General features: G+C 46.0%; 1 protein-coding gene across 2 annotated transcripts in view; it reads right to left on the reverse strand.

Annotated features, from left to right (window-relative positions):
• dapp1 (dual adaptor of phosphotyrosine and 3-phosphoinositides) overlaps window positions 1-23,481 on the reverse strand; it is a 97,174-nt gene that overhangs the window by 18,322 nt on the left and 55,371 nt on the right. For both annotated transcript variants that reach the window (XM_086006192.1, XM_086006183.1), the window contains exons 2-5: window positions 15,504-15,626; window positions 8,693-8,826; window positions 4,748-4,878; window positions 2,335-2,382 (exon numbers count right to left, since the gene is read on the reverse strand). In XM_086006192.1, the coding sequence (XP_085862318.1) occupies window positions 2,335-2,382; window positions 4,748-4,878; window positions 8,693-8,826; window positions 15,504-15,626 (436 nt within the window). The remainder of the gene's footprint in view (window positions 1-2,334; window positions 2,383-4,747; window positions 4,879-8,692; window positions 8,827-15,503; window positions 15,627-23,481) is intronic.

Raw genomic sequence — 23,481 nt, forward strand, 5'->3', positions numbered from 1 at the left:
TCTTTGCTTTCTATCCTGGGCTGTGCACCGTGTGACGTCCCAACTATGAACGGTCCGGTCCCCATTGGTAGCATCAACAGACCTCAGAAAAATCACCCTTTGTCATCTTCTCTCAACTAATGCCATTCAGAACAAGATTAACTGTGCATCTGATTGACTATTTCAAACAAACCAACAGCGGTGCCCCTACTCTGTTCCAATGAAGCTCGTCTTTCGATTAAGCACTTTACAGCCTTTCAGGAGTTCAACAATTACAGATCATAACCACTGCTCCCATTTTAATCGGACAGCAGCTGTTGCTGCTGTTTCCGATATTCCCATTTACACCACCACAGAAACCCCACAGTGCAGATAGAGGCCATTTCGGCCCATCGAGCCTGCACCGACACATATCCCACCCGATCCCCGTAACCCCTACACCAACACATATCCCACTCTATCCCCGTAACCCCACGTATTTAATCCCCCTAACACGAAGGGTCAATTTTATCATAGCCAATCAACCTAACCCGCACATCTTTGGACTGTGGGAGGAAACCGGAGCACCCGGAGGAAACCCACGCAAACACGGGGAGAATGTGCAAACTCCACACAGACAGTCACCCGAGGCCGGATTCGAACCCGGGTCCCTGGCGCTGTGAGGCAACAGTGCTAACCACTATGCCACCGTGCTACCCTCCTCTAGACCCATCTTTTGCTTCTTTATGTGTCCCCATTACCATCTCCTTTTGCCTCGCACCACCATCCCTTTCGTCATTTAATCGCTCCTGCCCTCCACCCTATATTTTCCCTTTTGTTCTTTCCTCCCCCTTTCCCCATGCTCTGTACTTACCTAAAAACTGTTGCATCTCCAACTTCTCCCAGTTCTGACAAAGGGTCATCGGCCTGAAACGTTAACTCGGTTTCCCTCTCTGCAGGTGCTCCCTGACCTGCTGAGTGTTTCCAGCATTTTCTGTTTTTATGCCCCTACCACTGTCCCAGCTGATTTCAGCCATTTTCCCACAGCCCGGGTACCCAACCTGGAGACCACCCTGATCCGTGTGACTCAGTTACTCACTAGACAAATACACAGCCAGCCATCGGAGGAGCAAAGGTGTACATTTTTTATAAATGATTAACTGGAGGATTGAATCACAGAATCTTACAGCACAGAAGGAGGCCATTCAGCCCGCCGTGCCTGTGCCGGGTCTTTGAAAGAGCTCTCCAATTAGACCCACACCCCAGCTTTTTTCCCCATAATCCTGAAAATTAGTTCTCTTCAAATACATGTCTAATTGCCTTTTAAAATTTCCTATGGAATTCTTTCAAGCCATGCGTTCCAGTTTATAACAACCCTCTAAGAAAAGATTTCTCCTCATTTTGTCTCTAGTTCTTTTGCCAATTATTTTAAATCTGTGACCTCTGGTTACTGATCCATTTGCCAGAGTAAAGAGTTTCTCCCTACTTGCTCTATCAAAACCCCTCATAATTTTAAACACCTCTCGTTAGATTTTTCCCTTAACCTTCTCTGCTCTAAAGGAGAACAATCCCAGCTTCTCCAGTCTCTCTACATAACTGAAGTCCCACATTCCTTGTATCATCCTGGTAAACCTTCTCTGCACCCTCTCTGAGGCAGCTGGAACAGAGTAAACAACTTGGGAGTTTGGTAAGTGTGGGAGTTCGGTGAAGTGGGGGCAGGAGGTGCTTGCTTTTCCTAACTTCTCCCGCAGAGCGGTGGCGGACCTGAGCGGGAGCAGACCGAGGCCCGAGAGTGGGAATAAAAGCAGCAGCAGACCTGCAACTACAAGAGAAAACTACAGTGTGACGTCACAGGTAAGTGATTGGTAGTGACTGTGGGCTAAGTTTTAAGTTAACATAACTAAATTTTAAAACTTAAACTTAATTTAATTAATTTAATAATCTAAACGAGGTAAATAATTTGATCAACACTAAACTAATTAATTAAATAAATAAATAAAATAATGGGAGAACAGGAGATGTGTTGCTGCTGCAATACGTGGGAGCTTGTGGACATTTTATCCAAGGCGACTACATCTGTGGTAAGTGTCTGTGGCTCGAGGAACTTCGGCTCCGAGTTGAGGAGCTGGAGTCTGAACTGCAGACATTGCGAGACATCGGGGAGGGAGAAAGTTACCTGGACCTTTTGCTCCAGGAGGTAGCCACGCCCCTTAGATTAAATACTTTAGAATTGACACGTGGTCAGGGACAGGAGGGCCAAATGACCTGCTCCTGCTCCTATTTTTCTATGTTGACATCCTTCCTAAAGTGCGGTGCCCAGAATTGAACGCATGTAAAGTTACATCATCCTACTAAAACATCAATATAGAATCTTACCTTTACTCTGCCTCCTTGTTTTGTAAGATATCCTTCCTTGGTGCCCAACTGAAAGATGGAGAGAAATGTTTTGAATTATCTTCTAATGCAAACTCCATCAGTTCTTAATATCACAACGAACACCATGAACTGGTTGGAGCAGGTATCAGATTAGTTCGGTAAATTATCCACTGTTACAAGTTAAGCTGATAAGTTACCCAAAGATGGCAAAACTGAAGCACTCTGCCATCTTCTTCTTGGACGGTCCCTGGGAACCGAGGATGACTTGCTTCCACATTAAAAATGAGTTCTCAGGTGACTGATGAGTCCAATGTGGGACCTACAGTCTCTGTCACAGGTGGGGCAGACGGTGGTTGAAGGGGCAGGTGGGTGGGGTGCTTGGGTCAACGTGCGCTCCTTGTGCTTGGCTTCCGCTTGCTCGCGGCGAAGAGACGCGAGGTGTTCGGCGCCTTCCCGGATGCTTCTCCTCCACTTTGAGCGGTCTTGGGCCAGGGGATTCCCAGGTGTCGGTGGGGATGTTGCACTTTTTCCAAGGAGGCTTTGAGGGTGTCCTTGAAGCGTGTCCTCTGCCCACCTGGGGCTCTCTAGCCGCGTCGGAGCTCCGAGTAGAGCGCTTGTTTTGGGAGTCTCGTATCGGGCATGCGGACGATGTGGCCCATCCATCGGAGCTGATCGAGCGTGGTCAAAGCTTCGATGCTGGGGATGTGCCATACATAGGTCGCAAACTACTTATTTTAAACGGAGACACATTTCTCTTCCTAGCTTGTTACAAGGCCGAATAAATGTTTGTTTTGTCTGATTTACATTCCAAATCGGGAGACAGTTACACTTTCTCTGCCTGCTCAGTACCTTCTGTCTTACTTCCTTCCTATGATAGGGACTGACAAAAAACAGAAATCCACTTCACACAACAGCGCTGACTGCCATTTCTGTTCTCAATTCAACAACAACTTGCATTTATATAGCGCCTTTATCGTAGTAAAACGCTGCACAGGAGCGATTAACAGCCACAAATTTGACACCGACTCACATAAGGAGATAATAGGAGAGGAGCTTGGTCAACGAGGTCGGTTTTAAGGAGCATCTTAAAGGAGGAGAGAGGCGGAGAGGTTTAGGGAGGGAATTCCGGAGCTTGGGGCCCAGGCAGCTGAAGGCACGGCCCCCAATGGTGGAGCGATTAAAATCAGGGATGCTCAAGAGGCCAGAATTGGAGGAGCGCAGCGGTCTCGGAGGTTGTAGGTCTGGAGGAGATTACAGAGATAGGGAGGGGCGAGGCCATGGAGGGATTTGAAAACAAGGATGAGAGTTTTAAAATTGAGGCGTTGCTTAACCGTGAGCCAGTGTAGGTCAGCGAGCACAGGGGGTGATGGGTGAACGGGACGTGCTGCGAGTTAGGACACGGGGCACACACACACACAGGGTCCCGCTCTGGGGGCTGTTGCTCGTCTCCTAGCTGCTGCTCCTTCACTGGAAGAGGCCTGGCTCAGCTCGACAGATCCAACTCTCAACTCGGGGTTGTCTGGCTGGGGAAAACTGCAATGGCATGAAACACATGACAAAAATGGAAAAGGGCAACCCGAGACTTTTCAGTCACCATGAGGTCCTGAAAGGCGCTATATAAATGCAAGACTTTTTTCTTTATATAACTCTCCAATTCATCACTTGAGAGTTTTGGAAGCAAATCACTGGTTCAAAAAGCAAATTACAGGTTTAAAAGGAATGCAGCGAGTGTTTCTGTTTATGGATCAGCCGTGGCCCAGTGGGCAGCACTCTCGCCTGAGTCAGAAGGTTGCGGGTTCAAGTCCCACTCCAGAGACTTGAGCACAAAAATCTAGGCTGACACTCCCAGGGCAGTGCTGAGGGAGCGCCGCACTGTCGGAGGTCCAGTACTGAGGGAGCGCCGCACTGTCGGAGGAGCAGTACTGAGGGAGTGCCGCACTGTCGGAGGGGCAGTACTGAGGGAGTGCCGCACTGAGGGAGTGCCGCACTGTCGGAGGGGCAGTACTGAGGGAGTGCCGCACTGTCGGAGGGGCGGTACTGAGGAAGCGCCGCACTGTCGGAGGTGCCGGCTTTCAGATGGGACGTTAAACCGAGGCCCCATCTGCTCTCTCGGGTGGGCATAAAAGATCCCACGGCCACTATTTCTAAGAGCAGCAGGAGCGTTCTCCCCGGTGTCCTGGGGCCAATCTTTATCCCTCAATCAACATCAGATTATCTGCTCATTATCACATTGCTGTTTGTGGGAGCTTGCTGTGCGCAAATTGGCGGTCGAGTTTCCTACATTACAACAGCGACTACACTTCAAAATAGCTCTTCATTGTCTGTAAAGCGCTTTGGGACGTCACGTGATAGTGAAAGGTGCTGTGGAAAGTATTTTCCCCAAAAGTTGGAGCTGAGCTTAAATCGCACTTACCGAAGGAGCCTCGGAGACGAGATCACTTTCCGTGCGTCCTGTCTGCATGGCTGTGTGGACCCGGACAGACTCGTAAATGGAAGGTTCTTCTACTTTTCGCGGATATGGACTTTTAAGTATAAGAAGCGTACCTTCATTAAATATAAAATCAGGAACAGCTCAACAATGGTTGAAAGTTACATCGAAAATGCAAATGCTTGTTGGAGCCGCTGTCTTTTTACGCTCACGAGCCAACGGGTGACTCTACCCAACCTGAAGCTTCTGCCCAATTAACTTGGGGAGAAGTTCATAACTTTTTGCAAGTTAATTCCCATCGTCAGGAATTCAAAGGCTAGAAATGACAGCGGGCGATATTAGCACACAAATGGTTAACGTGTTTGTACAAGATTACTTTGTCAGCTATTTTAACAATGGTGCTACAACCTACACTAAAAAATAAATGGGTTTACAAAGCAATCATTGGAATTGGTAATATTGTACGGTGTAAATCCCAGGGTTAAATAAGTGGGATACAGTTAATAACAGCACAAAATGTAAACTAGAAGCAGGCTTGATGGGCTGAAAGCCTTTTCTCAGTCCGCAGTTTCTCATGTTGCCCTTTTACAGCAACTGGGAGCGAGATTGCAAATGTTAGTCCTGAATTTCGTGAGCTTTGTGCTGGGGACTAGCGTCGTTTCCCTGAGCTGGCCCTCTGACAGAACATTACCTGCCACCCTAGTACGCCGAATGCCTTCCCCCGTGGGAGCTGCCTTCTGCAGAGGACAATTTCAGCGAGGCCCACACTCCTACAGCAAGGAGCTATAGCCCACTTCCAATAGAGGTGTTCAAAATTATGAGGGGTTTTGCTTGAACAAGTAGGGAGAAACTCTTTCCTCTGGCAAGTGGGCCGGTAACCAGAAGTCATAGATTTAAAATAGTTGGCAAAAGAACTAGAGGGGGAATGAGGAGAAATTTTCTTCACACAGAGGGTTGCTACGATCTGGAATGCATTACTTGAAAGGGTGGTGGAATCAGATTCCAGACGAACGTTTAAGAGGCAATTGGACATGTACTTGCGAAGAAAACTAATTTGCAGGGATATGGGGAAAGAGCAGGGGGGTGTGGGGCTAATTGGAGAGCTCGTTCAAAGAGCCGGCACAGGCACGACGGGCCGAATGGCCTCCTTCTGTGCGGTAAGATTCTGTGATTCCAAGTCCTTGTTGGATGGGAGCACAAATCGGAGATGGGGCTTTATTTAAACACTTTACCTCAATTCTCCAATCTGCAAAACGAACTAGTGGGGTTTCAAGCTGAGTGCACAGGATCACTGAATTTCTCCTCATGTTCAAAGACAGCGTAGCATTCAGTGTAGGAACGAGTAAGGTCATTCAGCCTCTCGAGACTGCTCCGCCATTCAATCGGATCATGGCTGATCTGTATCTTAACTCCATCTACCTGCCTTGGTTTCCTAACAGATCTAAATTACTCTAATTTTTAAGAGATTTCAGTTTAACCAGTCAATCTCAATGCTGAATTCAATATCTCGAGCGTAGCACATGACCACGTTTGGAAATGGCGATTAGAAAAAGGCAGTTTTCCAATCAGCAGAGGTAGGGACAATTTTACCAAGCTAGCGTTGCTTTGGAGTACGTCAGCCGTGGCTCAGTGGGTAGCACCCTCATCTCAGAGTCAGTAGGTTGTAGCACCATTGTTAAAATAGCTGACAAAGTAATCTTGTAAAATCCAGGCCGACACTCCCAGTGCCGTACTGAGGGAGTGCTGCACTGTCAGAGGTGCCATCTTTCAGATGAGACGTTAAACCGAGGCCCCGTCTGCTCAGGTGGACATAAAATATCCCGTAGCACTATTTTGAAGAGCAGGGGAGTTCCCCCCGGTGTCCTGGGGCCAATATTTATCCCTCAATCAACTTCACTAAAAAAAAACAGATGATCTGGTCATTATCTCAGTACTGTTTGTGGGAGCTTGCTGTGCGCAATTTGGCTGCCACATTTCCTTCATTATAACAGTGACTACACTTCAAACATACTTCATTGGCTGTAAAGCGCTTTGGGGCGTCCCGAGGTCATGAAAGGAGGTATAGAAATGCAAGTCCTTTCTTTCTTTAAACAGTATGGCACAGCAAGCCTAACCCTGGCAGTGATGTTATGCTACTGTTGTGGTTCACTGGGAGAGATGATATGATATTAATGCTCAACGCACCCAATGGATGTTGACTTCCGCAGCCAAATATCTGTCGCACGAGCGCCCTGCACTGCAAGAGCTAAATCGGAAAATTTACCCCATAATGTGTTAGAACCGAAGGTACGGTATATCTTTGTGGGAATGTTAAAATGTCTTTGCACTAAATTTTTGTGCGTGTTACTCAATGAAGGTTCCACAGGGAGTGGTTGTTGCGAATGTCATAGATACATTTAAGGGGAAGTTAAATAAACACACGAGGGAGAAAGGAATAGAAGGATATGCTGATAGGGTGAGATGAAGAGGGGTGGGAGGAGGCTCGGGTGGAGCATAAACACCGGCACAGACAAGTTGGGCCGAATGGCCTGTATGCTCCATGTACGGCAGTAATCCCTTTAAACCACTTAGGTTAACAACATCAATACAACAGCAGCCTAACAATTTGATGCAAATGTGCACTTAAAAAAAGCAAACCTGTCCTGTTTTCTGTCGCTGGGCTGGTTTTAACACCCCATTTAAGACAATGTAAGCAATGTATGTATTAAACCCATTTCTGTCAGTTGAACACCAACTATTGCCAGTACAGAAAGAAAATAACTAACAAAACGGTTTTTATATAGCATTGTTTGTGTCCTTAGGATGTCCTAAAGCATTTCACAGCTAATTCATTGTTTTTTGAAGTGTAGTCACGGTTGTTACATAGACACACACACAGCAACCAATTTGCGCACAGCAAGGTCCCACAAACAGCAATGAGACAAACGAATCCGTTAATCTGTTTTTGGTGTTGTTGGTTGAGTGGTATATGTTGGCCAGGACAGCGGGAGAACTCCCCGTGCTCTTTCAGTAGTGCCATGGTATTTTTTTTTTATTTTTTATTTTTTAAATACATCCACCTGAACAGGCAGACAGACCCTCAACCAAAAGATTTAAAACAATTCCGTCATTACTGCACTGAAGTGTCAGCCTAGATTTTGTGCTGGAGTACCTGGGGTTGGGCAGAATCATGACCCTCATCTCTAATAATGTTAAGCCAGCCCACTAAACAGTCAGGCTTCAGTAACCCCGCCCAGCCAGCACTCCGCACTACTGACTCTATCCCTGCTAATGTTAATTCTGTTCCCTCACACTGTCGGGCTCAGTAACAGTGCACAGAGGGGCTGTGATCCCCCCCCACCCCACCACCAAATGTTTATAATCTCCAAAAGCAACTGCAGTAATGAAAGATTTCCATTTCTTTCGGAGACTTCAAGGAAGGATACAGGCGTGCAATTTAGATTAATGCACGTGAAATAATCATTTGCATCACCCAGAATGAAAATGAAGACTATGCAAAACACAACTGAATCATAGAATCAATCGTAGAAATTTACGGCACTGAAGGAGGCCATTCGGCCCATCGTGTCTGTGCCGGCCGAGAAACATCTATCCAGCCTAATCCCACTTTCCAGCTCTCGGTCCGTAGCCCTGTAGGTTATGGTCGTTCAAGTGCATATCCAAGTACTTTTTAAATGTGATGAGGGTTTCTGCCTCTCCCACCCTTTCAGGCAGTGAGTTCCAGACCCCCACCACCCTCTGGGTGAAAAAAGTTCTTAACTCCCTTCTACCAATTACTTTAAATCTCTGCCCGCTGGTTATTGACCTCTCTGCTAAGGGGAGTCATTTACAAAAGGTGAGAAATTACAATGTACACAACAGTCATTGATAAAAGCCTATCCAAATGATAGCAGCGTATTGGACAGAATATAGAAGCGTGTGCTAGATTACCTGTCTCACTTCCAATAAGTGGCTGATTGGCGAAGTGACTGACAAATTCCGACAGTGAATGAAACTCATTAAATCCAAATTTAATCGAGTCTTCAGTCCGCTCAATCTGGAAGTGTTTGACGGAGTCTTTGCCTCTGCAATGGGAAGTTTGGTATTTTTTAGTTAACTTCAACGGTTACTACTGCGGGTCGTCTTTAGGAAAAGGTTTCCAGCTCTACAATTTCTAGCACCTCCCAAACCCGCAACCTCTACCACTAGAAGGACAAGGGCAGTAGGTGCATGGGAACACCACCCCCTCCAAGTCACACACACCATCCTGACTTGGAAATATATCGCCGATCCTTCACCATCACTGGGTCAAAATCCTGGAACTCCCTCCCTAACAGCACTGTGGGAGCACCTTCACCACACGGACTGCAGCGGTTCAAGAAGGCAGCTCACCACCACCTTCTCAAGAGCAACTAGGGATGGGCAATAAATGGCAACATTTATATTCACCACTAAAGTCACTGTCTGATGTGATCTCCACTCTGGCTCTTGGTCTCATGAGGACCCAAATAACCTTTATTCCAGATTCGTTCGGTGCATTTATTACCAGCCTGAAAATGGTGTGATGGCATATACCAGAAGAGTCCAAGCTTTTTGCCTTCATGAGACACGTATATGTGCATCAGGAACAGGAGTACGCCATTATAGAAACATAGAATGGTTACAGCATAGAAGAAAGCCATTCAGCCCGTGCCGGTTCTCTGCAAGAGCACTTTAGCGAGTCCCACTCCCCCGCTCTTTCCCCGTAGACTTGCAATTTTTTTTCCTTCAGGTACTTGTCCAACTCCCTTTTGAAAGCCATGATTGAGTCTGCCTCCACCACCCTCTCAGGCAGCGCATTCTAGATCTTAACCACTCGTTTCACTCATGTCGTCTTTGGTTCTTTTGCCAATCACCTTAAATCTGTGTCCTCTGGTTTCGACCCTTCCGCCAATGGGAACAGTTTCTCTCTATCTACTCTGTCCAGACCCCTCATGATTTTGAACACCTCTATCAAATCTTCTCTCAATCTTCTCTGCTCTAAGGAGAACAACCCCAGCTTCTCCAGTCTATCCACGTAACTGAAGTCCCTCATTCCGGGAACCATTCTCGTAAATCTTTTCTGCACCCTCTCTAAGGCCTTCACATCCTTCCTAAAGTGCGGTGCCCAGAATTGGACACAATACTCCAGTTGAGGCCGAACCAGTGTTTAATACAGGTTCATCATAATTTCCACACTTTTGTACTCTATACCTCTATTCATGAAGCCCAGGATCCCGTAAGCTTTTTTTAACTGCTTTCTCAACCTGCCCTACCATCTTCAACGATTTGTGCACATATACCCCCAGGTCTCTGTTCATGCATCCCCTTGAGGATTGTACCCTTTAGTTTATATTTCCTCTCCTCATTCTTTCTACCAAAATGCATCACTTCACACTTTTCTGCGTTAAATTTCATCTGTCACGTATCTGCCCATTTCACCAGCCTGTCTATGTCCCCTTGAAGTCTATCACTGTCCTCCTCACTGTTCACTATACTTCCAAGTTTTCTATTATCTGCAGATTTTGAAATTGTGCCCTGTATACCCAAGTCCAAGTCATTAATATATATCAAGAAAAGCAGTGGTCCTAGAACCGACCCCTAGGGAACACCACTGTATACCTTCCTCCAGTCCGAAAAACAACCATTCACCACTACTCTCTGTTTCCTGTCACTTGGCCAATTCCGTATCCATGCTGCCACTGTCCCTTTTATTCCATGGGCTTCAACTTTGCTGGCAAGCCCATTATGTGGCACTTTGTCGAACGCCTTTTGGAAAGCCATGTACACCACGTCAACCGCATTGGCCTCATCAAAAAACTCGATCAAGTTGGTTAAACACGATTTGCCTTTAACAAATCCGTGCTGGCTTTCCTTAATTAATCCACACTTGTCCAAGTGACTGTTAATTTTGTCCCTGATTATTGTTTCTAAAAGCTTCCCCACTACCGAGGTTAAACTGATCGACCTGTAGTTGCTGGGTTTATCTTTACACCCTTTTTAAAACAAGGGTGTAACATTTGCAGTTCTCCAGTCCTCTGGCACCACCCCCCAGTATCTAAGGAGGATTGGAAGATTATGGCCAGTACCTCCGTGATTTCTTCCTTCACTTCCCTCAGCAACCTAGGATGCATCCCATCCGGTCCTGGTGACTTATCTACTTTAAGTACAGCCAGCCTTTCTAGTACCTCGTCTTTATCAATTCTTATCCCATCCAGTATCTCCTCTACCTGCTCCTTCACTATGTCTATGGCAGCCCCTCTAGCCTGTCCCACCATTTAATTAAAGTGTGACTGATCTTTACCTCAACTCCCTCGACCCGCCTTTTCTTCATGATCCCTTGATACCCTTACTCAACAAAAATCTGTCGATCGGAGTCTTGAAAATTTCGATTGACCCCGACCCAGCAACCACAGCCCTTTGGGGGAAAGAGTTTTCCAGATTTCCACTACTCTGTGAAAAAGTGCCTCCTGATTTCACTCCTCAACGTCCTAGCTCTAATTTTAAGATTGTGCCCCCTTGTTCTGATTTCTTCACCAGTTGGAAATAATTTCTCTCCGTCTACTCTACCGAATTGTTCTATTATTTTAAACATCCCAAATAGATCACCCCTCAATTTTAGAGCCTTGGTGACCACATATAAAGTTTAAAATCCATGTTCCCACATACTTGCATACATCTGAAGTTGCTGATACTATCAAATCATAGAAGGCATCTAAGTACAAGAGGGAGAAAGGAATAGAAGGATATGCCGATATGGTGAAAAGGACAGACTTGCATTTATATGGCGCCTTTCACGACCACTGGACGTCCCAAAGTGCTTTACAGCCAATGAAGTACTTTTTGAAGTGTAGTCACTGTTGTAATGTGGGAAACGCAGCAGCCAATTTGTGCACAGCAAGCTCCCACAAACAGCAATGTGATCATGACCAGATCATCTGTTTAAGTGATGTTGATTGAGGGATAAATATTGGCCCCAGGACACCGGGGAGAACTCCCCTGCTCTTCTTCGAAATAGTGCATTGGGATCCTTTACGTCCACCCGAGAGCGCAGTCGGGGCCTCGATTGAACGTCTCATCTGAAAGACGGCACCTCCGACAGTGCAGCACTCCCTCAGCACTCCACTGGAGTGTCAGCCTGGGGCTTTTGTGCTCAAATCCCTGGAGTGGGACTCGAACCCACAACCTTCTGACTCAGAGGCGAGGGTGCTACCCACTGAGCCAGGGCTGATGCGTCGAATTTAAGTAAGGTGGGAGGAGGCTCGCGTGGAGCATAGACACCAACATGGACCAGTTGGGCCAAATGGCCGGTTTCTGTGCTGTAAATTCTATGTAAACTCTTAAGTGTTCTGATTTAGGATTTATCCACCAATCAGGCAACTGCACCGAGAATAGCCCTTTGCAAATCTCCAGCTCCGTCCCAGTGAAATTCACACAGAATAAACCAGCTATTAATTAACAGAAGTGTAAATAGGAGCGAGTTTACTTGGTCTTCCAGGCAAGGATTGTCAGGGGTTCGAGGGCTTCATATGAGCTTTGGACACTCGCTGGCCTGTAGAGTCACAGCAAGAGACATCACTAGCTTAACTAATTACCCATAACTACTATTTAATCCTTGTGTGGGGGGGGGGGGGGGGGGCGGGGGAAAGACTTTTTAAAAATTACATTTCTATACAGCAATCCTACAAAAAAAAAGTTCATATAATATAATAGAGAGAGCAGTGGAAACAGAGGATGCAATTACAGATTTGCGAAAAGACTCAAATCAGTGCTGGAACTGGGCAGATAAATGGTCACTGAAATGTAGCCTCAACAAATGCATATTTCATACCAACTTTGCATGTTTTATACCAACTTTGCATGTTTTGCACGCAAAACAACAATTTGCATTTATATATATACACACACACACACACCACCTTTAAATGTAGTAAAACATCCCAAGCTGCTGACAGAATTAGCACGGCTAAAATTAGAAAAGGATCGGCGAGCATTGTTCAGACTTTACTATACATGGGCAAAAAGGTGGGTGTAGCAATGAAAAAAGTTAACAGAATGTTTGAATATATAAATCAGACCAGTACAGCGAGGTAGAAAAAGAAAATGAAACGCTATAGCTAAGGTGAGCCTGGAATATTCAAAAACGTCAAGCTAGTAGGACCAGAGGATAGGAATTCAAATGAGTGAAGGGATCATTTTACGACAGATAAAAGCAAGTGCACCTTTACCCAAACGTTTAGAAGCAGGGCCTAGAAATTCAACATCGCTGCACCAGTTTAACAGGCGCAAGGCGTCCAATGTGGCGGACAGCGGGCACATTCCGAGCCGGAAGCTCGACAGAGGCGTCCAGGGCCCGAAACTGGAGTTAGACCCCTTAGCACGTGCAAATAAGGGGCAAGATTACATGCGCGAGGACCAGGACCAGCTCCAACCTGTTGACTCTCAGAGGGGCGAGTGCTACCCACCCACTGAGCGGAGCAAGAGAGAGAGAGAGAGAGAGAGAGAGAGAGAGAGAGAGAGAGAGAGAGAGAGAAGGAAAGAGAAGAGAGAAAATTTTAATCCCATCAGTCGGAGCTGGATAGTAACCCAGGTCCCAGCGATGGACAGCATGTAAATAAGCTGCGCTATCCCAATTTCCCCAAACACCAATATAGTTCTTCACTTTCAAGGTCAATTTGAAACATCAACCAGCAGGGAAGAAGGTTTAATGTCTGCCTGATTGCAATTGGACCCAGTCTGCCTTAATCATCTCTTCCACCTACAGCTAACCTCCTGTTTCTAAAGAGCTTGTGTGAACTCGCAGTTCTTCACGGGTAACCATCTTTAACCAGCCTTCTAGGAATTTTACGCAACATTAGATCACAGCAAAGCCGGAATAAGCTCATTGCGTAACCTCTGTTTCCAAGTCCATGTTGTTCTCTGGCTCTGGGTAAGATTAACAAATACATGCAAATAATATGCACACAAAACACCGGGCACATCCTGATGCGTTTACTATGAACATCTGAGTAGACGAAGAGGTCACGAAGCCACTCGGCAACCAGCTGAAAGTGATGGAACATTCCGGTCCTAAGGGGCGATTCTGAGCGTCCAGTGAGTAATAGTCGCACTCAAGGCTGGGCTCTAATACTCTATCCTTCACCACCTGGCTGTCCGACCTTTTACATTCAGCCCTTCGAGCCTGTTCCGCAATTCAATTAGATCATGGCTGATCTGTATTGTAACTCCATCTACCCCGCCTTGGTTCCCTAACTCTCAATAACCTTGCCTAACAAAAATCTGTTTGTTTTTTAATGAATTATGTACTGTACAGCACAGGAACAGGCCATTCGGCCCAACTGGTCCATGCCGGTGATTATGCTCCACACCAGCCTCCTCCCAACCCGTTTCATCTCATCCAGTCGGCATATCCTTCTACTCCCCTCTCCCTCGTGTACTCGTGAATTCCGTTAGGGTCTTTCAGTTCAGGGCGGATGAATTAAGATGGGCCGAATGGCCTTCCTCATCTGTAATTATTTAGTGACTGCGCGATCAAATTGAAAATGGAATGGATAAAGCAGGAGCCACCTTTAGTGCTGTACGTTTAGCAAGGTAACGATTTATAGCTAGCTGTGTAACTAGTTTCTAACCCCAACCCTGCAAGGTTAAGATAATGCTCTTCGTATAAGTTATGCTGGGAAACCATGCGATTGCTGTCCTCCAGAAAAACTACAGCTGGTGCTGCAGAGGAGGCTATGGTAGAATCTGGTGTCTGATGGGCACAATTTACTAACCACACATTACGCTAGAGTGATTCCATTATCCACTCTGTTAGCTGCTGCTCAACGATCACACATCCCAATTACATAGAAGATTCTGAGGGAGATTGACAGGGTAGATGCTGAGAGGTTGTTACCCCTGGTTGGAGAGTCTAAAACCAGGGGACACAGCCTCAGGCTAAGGGGTCGGCCATTTAGGACTGAGATGAGGAGGAATTTCTTCACTCAGAGGGCGGTGAATTTTTGGAATTCTCTACCCCAGAGGGCTGTGGAGGCTCAGTCATTGAGTATATTTTGAACTCTGGTGCACACATTTTTATTTTCTCCCATTTGTGTCACTATTATCAAATCCAGTGTTGCCCCAGTGATGCCCCAGTGATGCCCCATTTCTTCAGATTCGACAGTAAAATACTGGACCCATTACAACTCATTCCCCTAATCCTCAATCTAAAACGCTGCGAAGAAGCAAAGTCTATGAAAAGAGCAATTCAAAAGAACGTCGCCCTGCTGTATTCCAATTTGAAATCGTAGAATTGTAACAGCACAGAAGGAAGCCATTCGGCCCATCGTGCCTGTGCCGGCTCTTTGAACGAGCTCTCCAATTAGTCCCACTCCCCCCTGCTCTTTCCCCACAGCCCTGCAAATTTTTCCTTTTCATGTATTTATCCCAATTCCCCTTTTGAAAGTTACTATTGAATCTGCTTCCACTATTCCGGATTAAAACAACTCACTGTTTAAAATAAATTCTCCTCATTTCTACCCTGGATTTTTATGCCAATGATCTTAAATCTGTGTCCTCTGGTCACTGACTCCCCTGCCAGTGCAAACAATTCCTCAACAATTAAAGTTGCCCATAATTAACACACACTCTTTTCCAGATACACGTTTTTTTCCCCCAATTTGCTCAAGTAATTCCACAGCATCTTCTCGTTTTGCGGTCTACAGCAAGCCGTAAGCTATTTTCTGTCCAAGTCTGATGCGCTTACCTTACTGACAACGCATAAAAATTGGGAGCATCGTGACTTTTCCTTAGAAGGTAACTCCCATCTTTCCCATTGGAAAGGAGAAGGGCCTCGGCAGCATGGCGAGAGAGATCGTGGTGATACCAACTAGCCAAAGAGAGGGGGAAAAAAAATCATAGTTATAGATTAGACAGTCTGTGCTTGAAGTGTTCATTTCCCTTGTAATAATCAATAAACAAGAACCTCATCAAAACAATGCACTGAGTCAACCTGGTCCCAGTAAGAGAATGTTAATAAAGACATCAATTATATATTTTACAAGACAAAGTTTACAATTTCTACCTACAACGAGATTGGAACAGACGGCCAGCTTGACTTAGTTGGTAGTGCTCTTGCCTTGGAGTCACAAGGTTGCACGTTCAATCCCCTACTCCAGAACTTGAGCAGGTTTATTTTTATTGGTATTTGGGCTTCACTGGCAAGGCCAGCATTTATTGCCCATCCCGAATTGCCCTTGAGAAGGTGGTGGTGAGCCGCCTTCTTGAACCGCTGCAGTCCGTGTGGTGAAGGTGCTCCCACAGCGCTGTTAGGGAGAGAGTTCCAGGATTTTGACCCAGCGACGATGAAGGAACGGCCGATATATTTCCAAGTCAGGATGGTGTGTGACTTGGAGGGGAACTTGGAGGTGGTGGTGTTCCCATGCGCCTGCTGCCCTTGTCCTTCTAGGTGGAAGAGGTCGCAGGTTTGGGAGGTGCTGCCGAAGAAGCCTTGGCGAGTTGCTGCAGTGCATCTTGTAGATGGTACACACTGCAACCACGGTACGCTGGTGGTGGAGGGAGTGAATGTTTAAGGTGCCAATCAAGCGGGCTTTGGTCCTGCAAATCCATTGGCAGGATAGGCGCACCAACGTCAGTGTTCTTGCTCAGGCCAACATCCCCAGCATTGAAGCTTTGACCACGCTCGATCAGCTCCGATGGATGGGTCACATTGTCCGCATGCCCAATACGAGACTCCCAAAACAAGTGCTCTCTTGCCGTGTTGGCGCTCCGAGTAGAGCCCCAGGTGGGCAGAGGGAACGCTTCAAGGACACCCTCAAAGCCTCCTTGAAAAAGTGCAACATCCCCACCGACACCTGGGAATCCCTGGCCCAAGACCGCACAAAGTGGAGAAGTATCCGGGAAGGCGTCGAACAGCTCGAGCGGAAGCCAAGCGCAAACAGCGGAAGGAGTGCACGTCAACCCAAACACCCCACCCACCTGCCCGCCCCTTCAACCACCGTCTGCCCCACCTGTGACAGAGACTGTAGGTCCCACATTGGACTCATCAGTCACCTGAGAACTCATTTTTAGTGTGGAAGCAAGTCATCCTCGGTTCCGAGGGACAGCCTAAGAATCATCAAGCGGGCTGCTTTGTCCTGGATGGTGTCGAGCGAGAGTGTTGTTGGAGCTGCACCCATCCAGGCAAATATTAGCTGAAATTATTTTTTAATCATGTACTCCGGAGCTGTAAAATAAATGATTCACTTTATACACAAACACTAGCTAAACAATAAGAAATCTTTCAAAAAACGATATAATGAAACAATTTCTTCTAAGCTCTTTATAAACATTTTCCCTTTAGCAGCCAGGTAGGTGGAGAACTTGCTGGAATTTTTGCCTTAATAACAACAACAACTTGCATTTATATAGCACCTTTAACGTAGGAAAACGTCCCAAGTCACTTCACAGAAGTGTTCTCAAAGAATGAGACCGCGTCACAGAATAACAAAGAGCCGGGGGCCGGGGGGGGTGGGCAGGCAGGCGTGGGAGAAGAGAGGTGAATATTCAGCAGAGACCCAACTTTCTGGTCATCATTCGGCCAACATCCACTGGTAGCGGCCAGCAACTGGAATAACTTTCCCTTCCAAACTTCTGACAAAGAATTTGTTCCTTAAATCAAAGCATTCGTCATGGCTGCTGTTCAGTACCGTGTGGTTAAGGTGTAGTTTATGGCTTCGGGGTAATGAGCATTCCTGCCGTAAGATACTTCGGTATTCCCTGCCCTGCCTCACCGTCAGCGCGCGACTGGCGATCATGAAATGTCTCCTGATCTGAAGATCTAAATGGGCCTTTAATCATTTCTACCACTAGCTCCAAATGGAGTTACAAACCAAAGCCCAGGGATACCTGATGCAGCAGTCCAAACTCCTCCTCCTCTCCCATCCCTCCCACCAATAATCAACTTGTCTTGTAAATGGAAACAACAACAACTTGCATTTATACAGCGCCTTCAACCTATCAAAGTGTTTCATGATGCATAAGGAAAGGTGGGGATGAAGGGCAGGAAGAAATCTGTTTACAACAATTTGTAATGGTTCTTTATATTGTATCATATTTATCAAGTACTGAGACAAATACTTCAAAGTCTAACCACTCAAGACACCCTTCACACAATAGACGTTCTGTTAATGGTGGCTCCTTTGCCTCACCACATTCTTAATCTTCCAAGGCTTGTTCAGGCAATTCCATAGTAAGGAATCTACCCCAGGCAAAATTGCAACAACAACTTGCCATTATACAAGCACCTTTAATGTAGTAAAATATCCCAAGGCGCTTCACAGGAGCAATTAACAAAAAATTGCGCCGAGCCACAGAGAGATATTAGGACAGGTCAAAGAGGTCGGTTTTAAGAAACGTCTTAAAGGATGAGGGAGAGGTTGGGAGATAATTCCAGAGCTCGGGGCTCGGGCAGCTGAAGGCACGGCCGTCAATGGTGGAGTGATTAAAATCAGGGGTGCGCAAGAGGCCAGAATTGGAGGAGCGCAGAGATCTCGGAGGGTTGTAGAGCTGGAGGAGGTTACAGAGATAGGGAGGGACGAGGCCAAGGATGGATTTGAAAACAAGAATGAAAATTTTTTAATCGAGGCATTGCTTAACCGGGAGCCAATGTAGGTCAGCGAGCACAGGGGGTGATGGGTGAACGGGACTTGATGCATTAGGATACAGCCATAGTAAGGAATCGATCCCAAGCAAGATTGCGACAGAATAATTCGGTCAATCCTCTTGGTCCAAACATCTGCATTGTTACTGGAGCACCCCAAATGTTCACTGAACGAGTCTCTCGGCCCACCCACGTGTCTCACCATGGTTCTACTATGCTGCGGGACAAGTGTGGTGCCCAGATGTTGCGACACCAATGCAGCACGTAAGCGAGGTCACCCAGAGGCTGAGCTGCTGAAGAGTTTGGGAACTTCCACAATTTCCCATCAACGCAGGAGTTCCCTGGAACTTGTTGGTGCAAGATTCACACATTGCGTACAGGGGTTTGAATGGCTGCCCGAGTGAAACCAATTATAGAAAAATAATACCTCTGGGGCTCTCTTGTTTCTGCTAAAATGTTAAATAATTCCAGTGCTGTGCAATGTTGCAAAGAGGTCATTGTATAGTGAAATAGAAAGACTTGCATTTCTCCAGCCCCTTACACAACGACCCAAAACACTTTACAGCCAATGCAGTACTTTTTGAAGTGTAGTCACTGTTGTAATGTAGGAAACGCGGCAGCCAATTTGTGCACAGCAAGCTCCCACAAACAGCACTGTGATAATGATGAGATAATGTTTTTTTTTTTTTTTTTTTTTTTTTTTTTAAATGGGTTTAATACTGGCCCAGGATACCGGGGATAACTCCCCTGCTCTTCGAAATAGTGTCATGGGATCTTTTACACCCACCAGAGCAGATGGGGATTCGGTTTAACGTCACATCGGTTTAACGTCACATCCGAAAGATGGCAGCTCCGACAGTGCGGCGCTCCCTCAGCACCGCACTGGGAGTGTCAGCCTGGATTATGCGCTCAAGTCTCTGGAGCGGGTACTTGAATCCTGAGCCTTCGGACTCAGCAGGCGAGAGTGCGACCCACTGAGCCACGGCTGACTCGCAGAGCATCGCGTCACTTTTTTATGCAACGGTGCACAATAAACTAACTAATGGCACCGATGGTTGCTGTGGCTGTCTGGATGGACCCTGCACAGGAGTGGAGAGCCAGTGTTGACTTTCATCACAACTGTAATGATATCAGCAAATAGAGATGGTATTTGCCTGTTTGATTATGATGCCTTATCAGCATGTTTGCATGTATTGATTGCTTGTGCCTGACCAGCAGAGGGCATGTGACCGAGACAAGCAAGGCAGTTTAGTTTGGTTTCAGTTTCATTCTAGATGCATCACTAGCATAATGTCTCCTGTAAATGCTGTATAAAGAGTTGAACAGACTTTAGATTAAAACTCATTCTCTTTCATGAATGTGTCGTCATTGAACCCACAAAGAAATCAATACATGGTGTCAGAAGTGATTGAAAGAGATGAAGAGGAAAAATCTGAAGTTAAATCAGCTCTCCACAGATTAGCAAGCCAAAAGAGAACATCGTTGCTTACCATTAGAGAATAGCTAACGAAGTGAAAAATGGAAGGTTTACTCCCACCGGCGACGCTTCAGTTGACAGGTAATGCGGCTGAAAATTGGAGGAGGTTCAAACAACGTTTGGGGTTGTATTTATCAGCAATCGGAGCTGACGAGAAAAGGTGATAAAATGAAAGCGTCACTGTTCTTACATGTCGTGGGTGATGAAGCGCTGGAGGTGTATAATAACTTCACATTCGCTGCTAATGGAGACAAAATGAAGCTAGATAAAATAATGGAACAGTTTGAGGCCTACTGCATACCTAAACGTAACGTGACGTTTGAGAGGCACAGATTTTTCACATGTGTACAGAAAACGGGAGAGACTATTGATCAGTATGTGACTGAACTGAGAAACAGAAGCAAATCGTGTGAATTTGAGGGACTGACAGACTCGCTGATAAAAGACAGACTGGTGTGTGGTATTCCAGATAATGGTCTAAGGGAAAGACTGCTAAGAGAGCAAGATCTAGACCTGGGAAAAGCCATAGCACTGTGTAAGGCTACAGAGACTGTGAAGTCGCAGGCAAAGGAGCTGTTCAGTGACAGTAGCTGCAACGTGGATGCAGTGAGTAAGAACGGACACAAACCGTTTAACAAAGAGCGCCAATGTGAAAAAAGAGGCGTGGCCAGCGAACGAAAATGAAAGGGACAATCGAAAGTCATGTAGTCGATGCGGTACACAGCATCCACCAAGAAAGTGTCCAGCATATGGTAAAACATGCAATAGTTGCAACAAGAACAACCATTATGCCCGTTGCTGTAAGAACCAAATGCAACAAAGCAAGGTCCATGCAGTAGATGAAAGCGACAGAGGAGTTCTATGTAGATGTTGTGTCTGAAAACAAAAAAGAAGAAAGAGACTGGATGTTGACACTAAAAGTGAATGACATACACATTCCATTTAAATTGGATACTGGAGCACAAGTTAATGTGATATCAGAGACTGATTTTAAGAAAATTAGACCCAGACCAAAGATACATGGAATAAAACTGAAAGTGACAGGATACTCAGGTACTGATATACCAGTGAAAGGAAGATGCATTGTCAAAGTGACACACAAGGACAGAGAGCACACGCTAGCATTAATCGTGGTGCCAAAGGATGTGCAAGCCATACTAGGTTTAAAAGCCTGTGAGAGACTGAACCTGGTAAAGAGAGTCCTCGTTGTGGAAAGCGAAGGAGAGACAGTCTATGATGAACTCATGAAAGAGTACAACGACCTATTTAAGGGTCTAGGCTGCCTTCCAGGAGAACACACGATCAGAGTAGATAAAAGTATGCCAACGGTCATACATCCATGCAGAAAAGTTCCGTTTGCTCTTCAAAAGCAACTGAAGGCAGAGTTGGACAGGATGGAAAGCCTGAACGTGATTCGGAAGATAGATGAGCCAACTGAGTGGGTGAGTTCCCTCGTCGTAGTGGACAAAAAGAATGGAAAGCTCAGAATTTGCCTGGATCCAAGAGATCTAAACAGAGCAATAAAGAGAGAGCACTTCAAGCTTCCTACACGTGAGGAAATCATGGCACAGTTTGCAAATGCAAGTATTTCAGCAAGTTAGATGCACCATCAGGATTTTGGCAGATGAAATTGGACGAAGCAAGTTCAAGACTGTACACGTTCAACAGTCCATTTGGCAGATACAGATTCCTAAGGTTACCATTTGGCATTGCCTCAGCTCCTGAAGTGCATCACAAAACTATCCATATGATCTATGAGCACCTGGAGGGAGTTGATACATCAATGGATGACATCATAGTATGGGGAACCACGAGAACTGAGCATGACGAGAGACTGAAAAAAGTGCTGGAAGCAACAAGGAAAATAAACCTGAAGCTGAATAGAGAGAAATGCCAGCTCGGGGTGACAGAACTGACATTCGTGGGAGATATCCTTAGCAGTGAGGGCATCAGACCAGATCCCAGAAAAGGTGTCCGCCATTGAGAATATGCCAAAGCCACAATGCAAAAAGGACGTGCAGAGGTTTAATGGAATGATCAACTACATGGGTAAATTCATATCCAACCTCTCAGAAAAGATGGCGCCACTGAGGAGACTAACTGAAAAGAACATAGAATGGGAATGGAATCATGAGCATGAGAAGTCATGGAGCAATCTAATGAAAATGCTCACAGAGGAACCAGTTCTGAGGTTTTATGACCCAGCGAGACCCATCAAGATATCATCAGATGCATCACAGTGGGGGCTCGGTGCCGTTCTTCTGCAACAATATGACTACTGGCAACCTATTGCATATGCATCACGCTCAATGACAGACGCGGAGATGCGATATGCTCAAATAGAAAAGGAGCTGCTCAGCGTCACATACGCCTGTGAAAGATTTCACCAGTTTGTGGCAGGACAAGCAATCAGTATAGAGACTGACCATAAGCCCTTGATTGCATTGTTCCAAAAGCCACTAAATAGCTGTCCGCTTAGAATACAAAGAATGATGATCAGGCTGCAACGCTATACACTGAATGTTGCGTACACACCGGGTAAACTGATGTATACAGCAGACACGTTGTCCAGAGCTGTTGACCCAAGTGAGCCCGCAAACACCACAATGGATGAAAAAGTGAACGCCTACGTGGACATGATCACAAGTGCACTGCCCATAGCAGATGCAAAAATGGAGCTCATAAAGACTGAGACAAACAAAGATGAAACAATGAGACGACTGAGAAAAAGCATCTTGGATGGATGGCCCAACATGAAGCAAGACTGCTCACCTGACATGGCAGAGTACTGGAACTGCAGGGCGGAACTATCAGTGGTCGAAGACATCATCTACAAAGGAAGTAAAATAGTTATCCCAAAGAGTCTGAGAAAAGAGATGTTAAAAAAGATCCATGGAGGACATCTGGGAATCGAAAAGTGTAAGAAAAGAGCACGAGAGGTGATGTACTGGCCACGAATCAACCAAGATGTGACAAATGAGGTGTCAAACTGCACAATATGCCTGAAATATCGAGCAAGCAATCCGGTAGAACCACTAAAGCCACACCCAGCGCCAGACAGACCTTACCAGAAGGTAGGCGCTGACCTATTCGTATGTCAAGGGAAGGACTATCTTGTAGTCACAGACTATTACTCCCTGTATCCAGAGGTTTGTAGACTGTACACCACCACTGCAGATGCTGTGATAACATGTATGAAAGCCATATTCTCCAGACATGGCGTGGCAAGCGAGGTCTTCACAGACAATGGACCTTAGTTTTACAATGCAAGTTTCCGACACTTTGCCAACAAGTGGGACTTTGTCCACACAACGTCAAGTCCTCACTTTCCACAGTCCAATGGACTAGTGGAAAAATCGGTCCAGACAGTGAAAAGACTGATGTACAAGGCAAAAGACAGTGGAACTGACTTCTACCAGAGCATGCTTGTATACCGCACAACGCCGCTCGAGTGTGGTATGTCACCAGCCCAACTCCTGATGGGACGTCGGCTAAGGTCAAACCTACCCATCCCGGAGAACCTCCTGAAAACAAGAGGGGGAGGAAGTGAGGAAGTTCAAAGAACAACAGAAAGAAAAGCAAAAGTACTACTATGACAGAGGAACA

The sequence above is a fragment of the Somniosus microcephalus genome, chromosome 2 (genome assembly GCF_052327205.1).
Source record: "Somniosus microcephalus isolate GS21.2 chromosome 2, FLI_Smic_1.0, whole genome shotgun sequence".
NCBI lineage: Eukaryota > Metazoa > Chordata > Chondrichthyes > Squaliformes > Somniosidae > Somniosus > Somniosus microcephalus.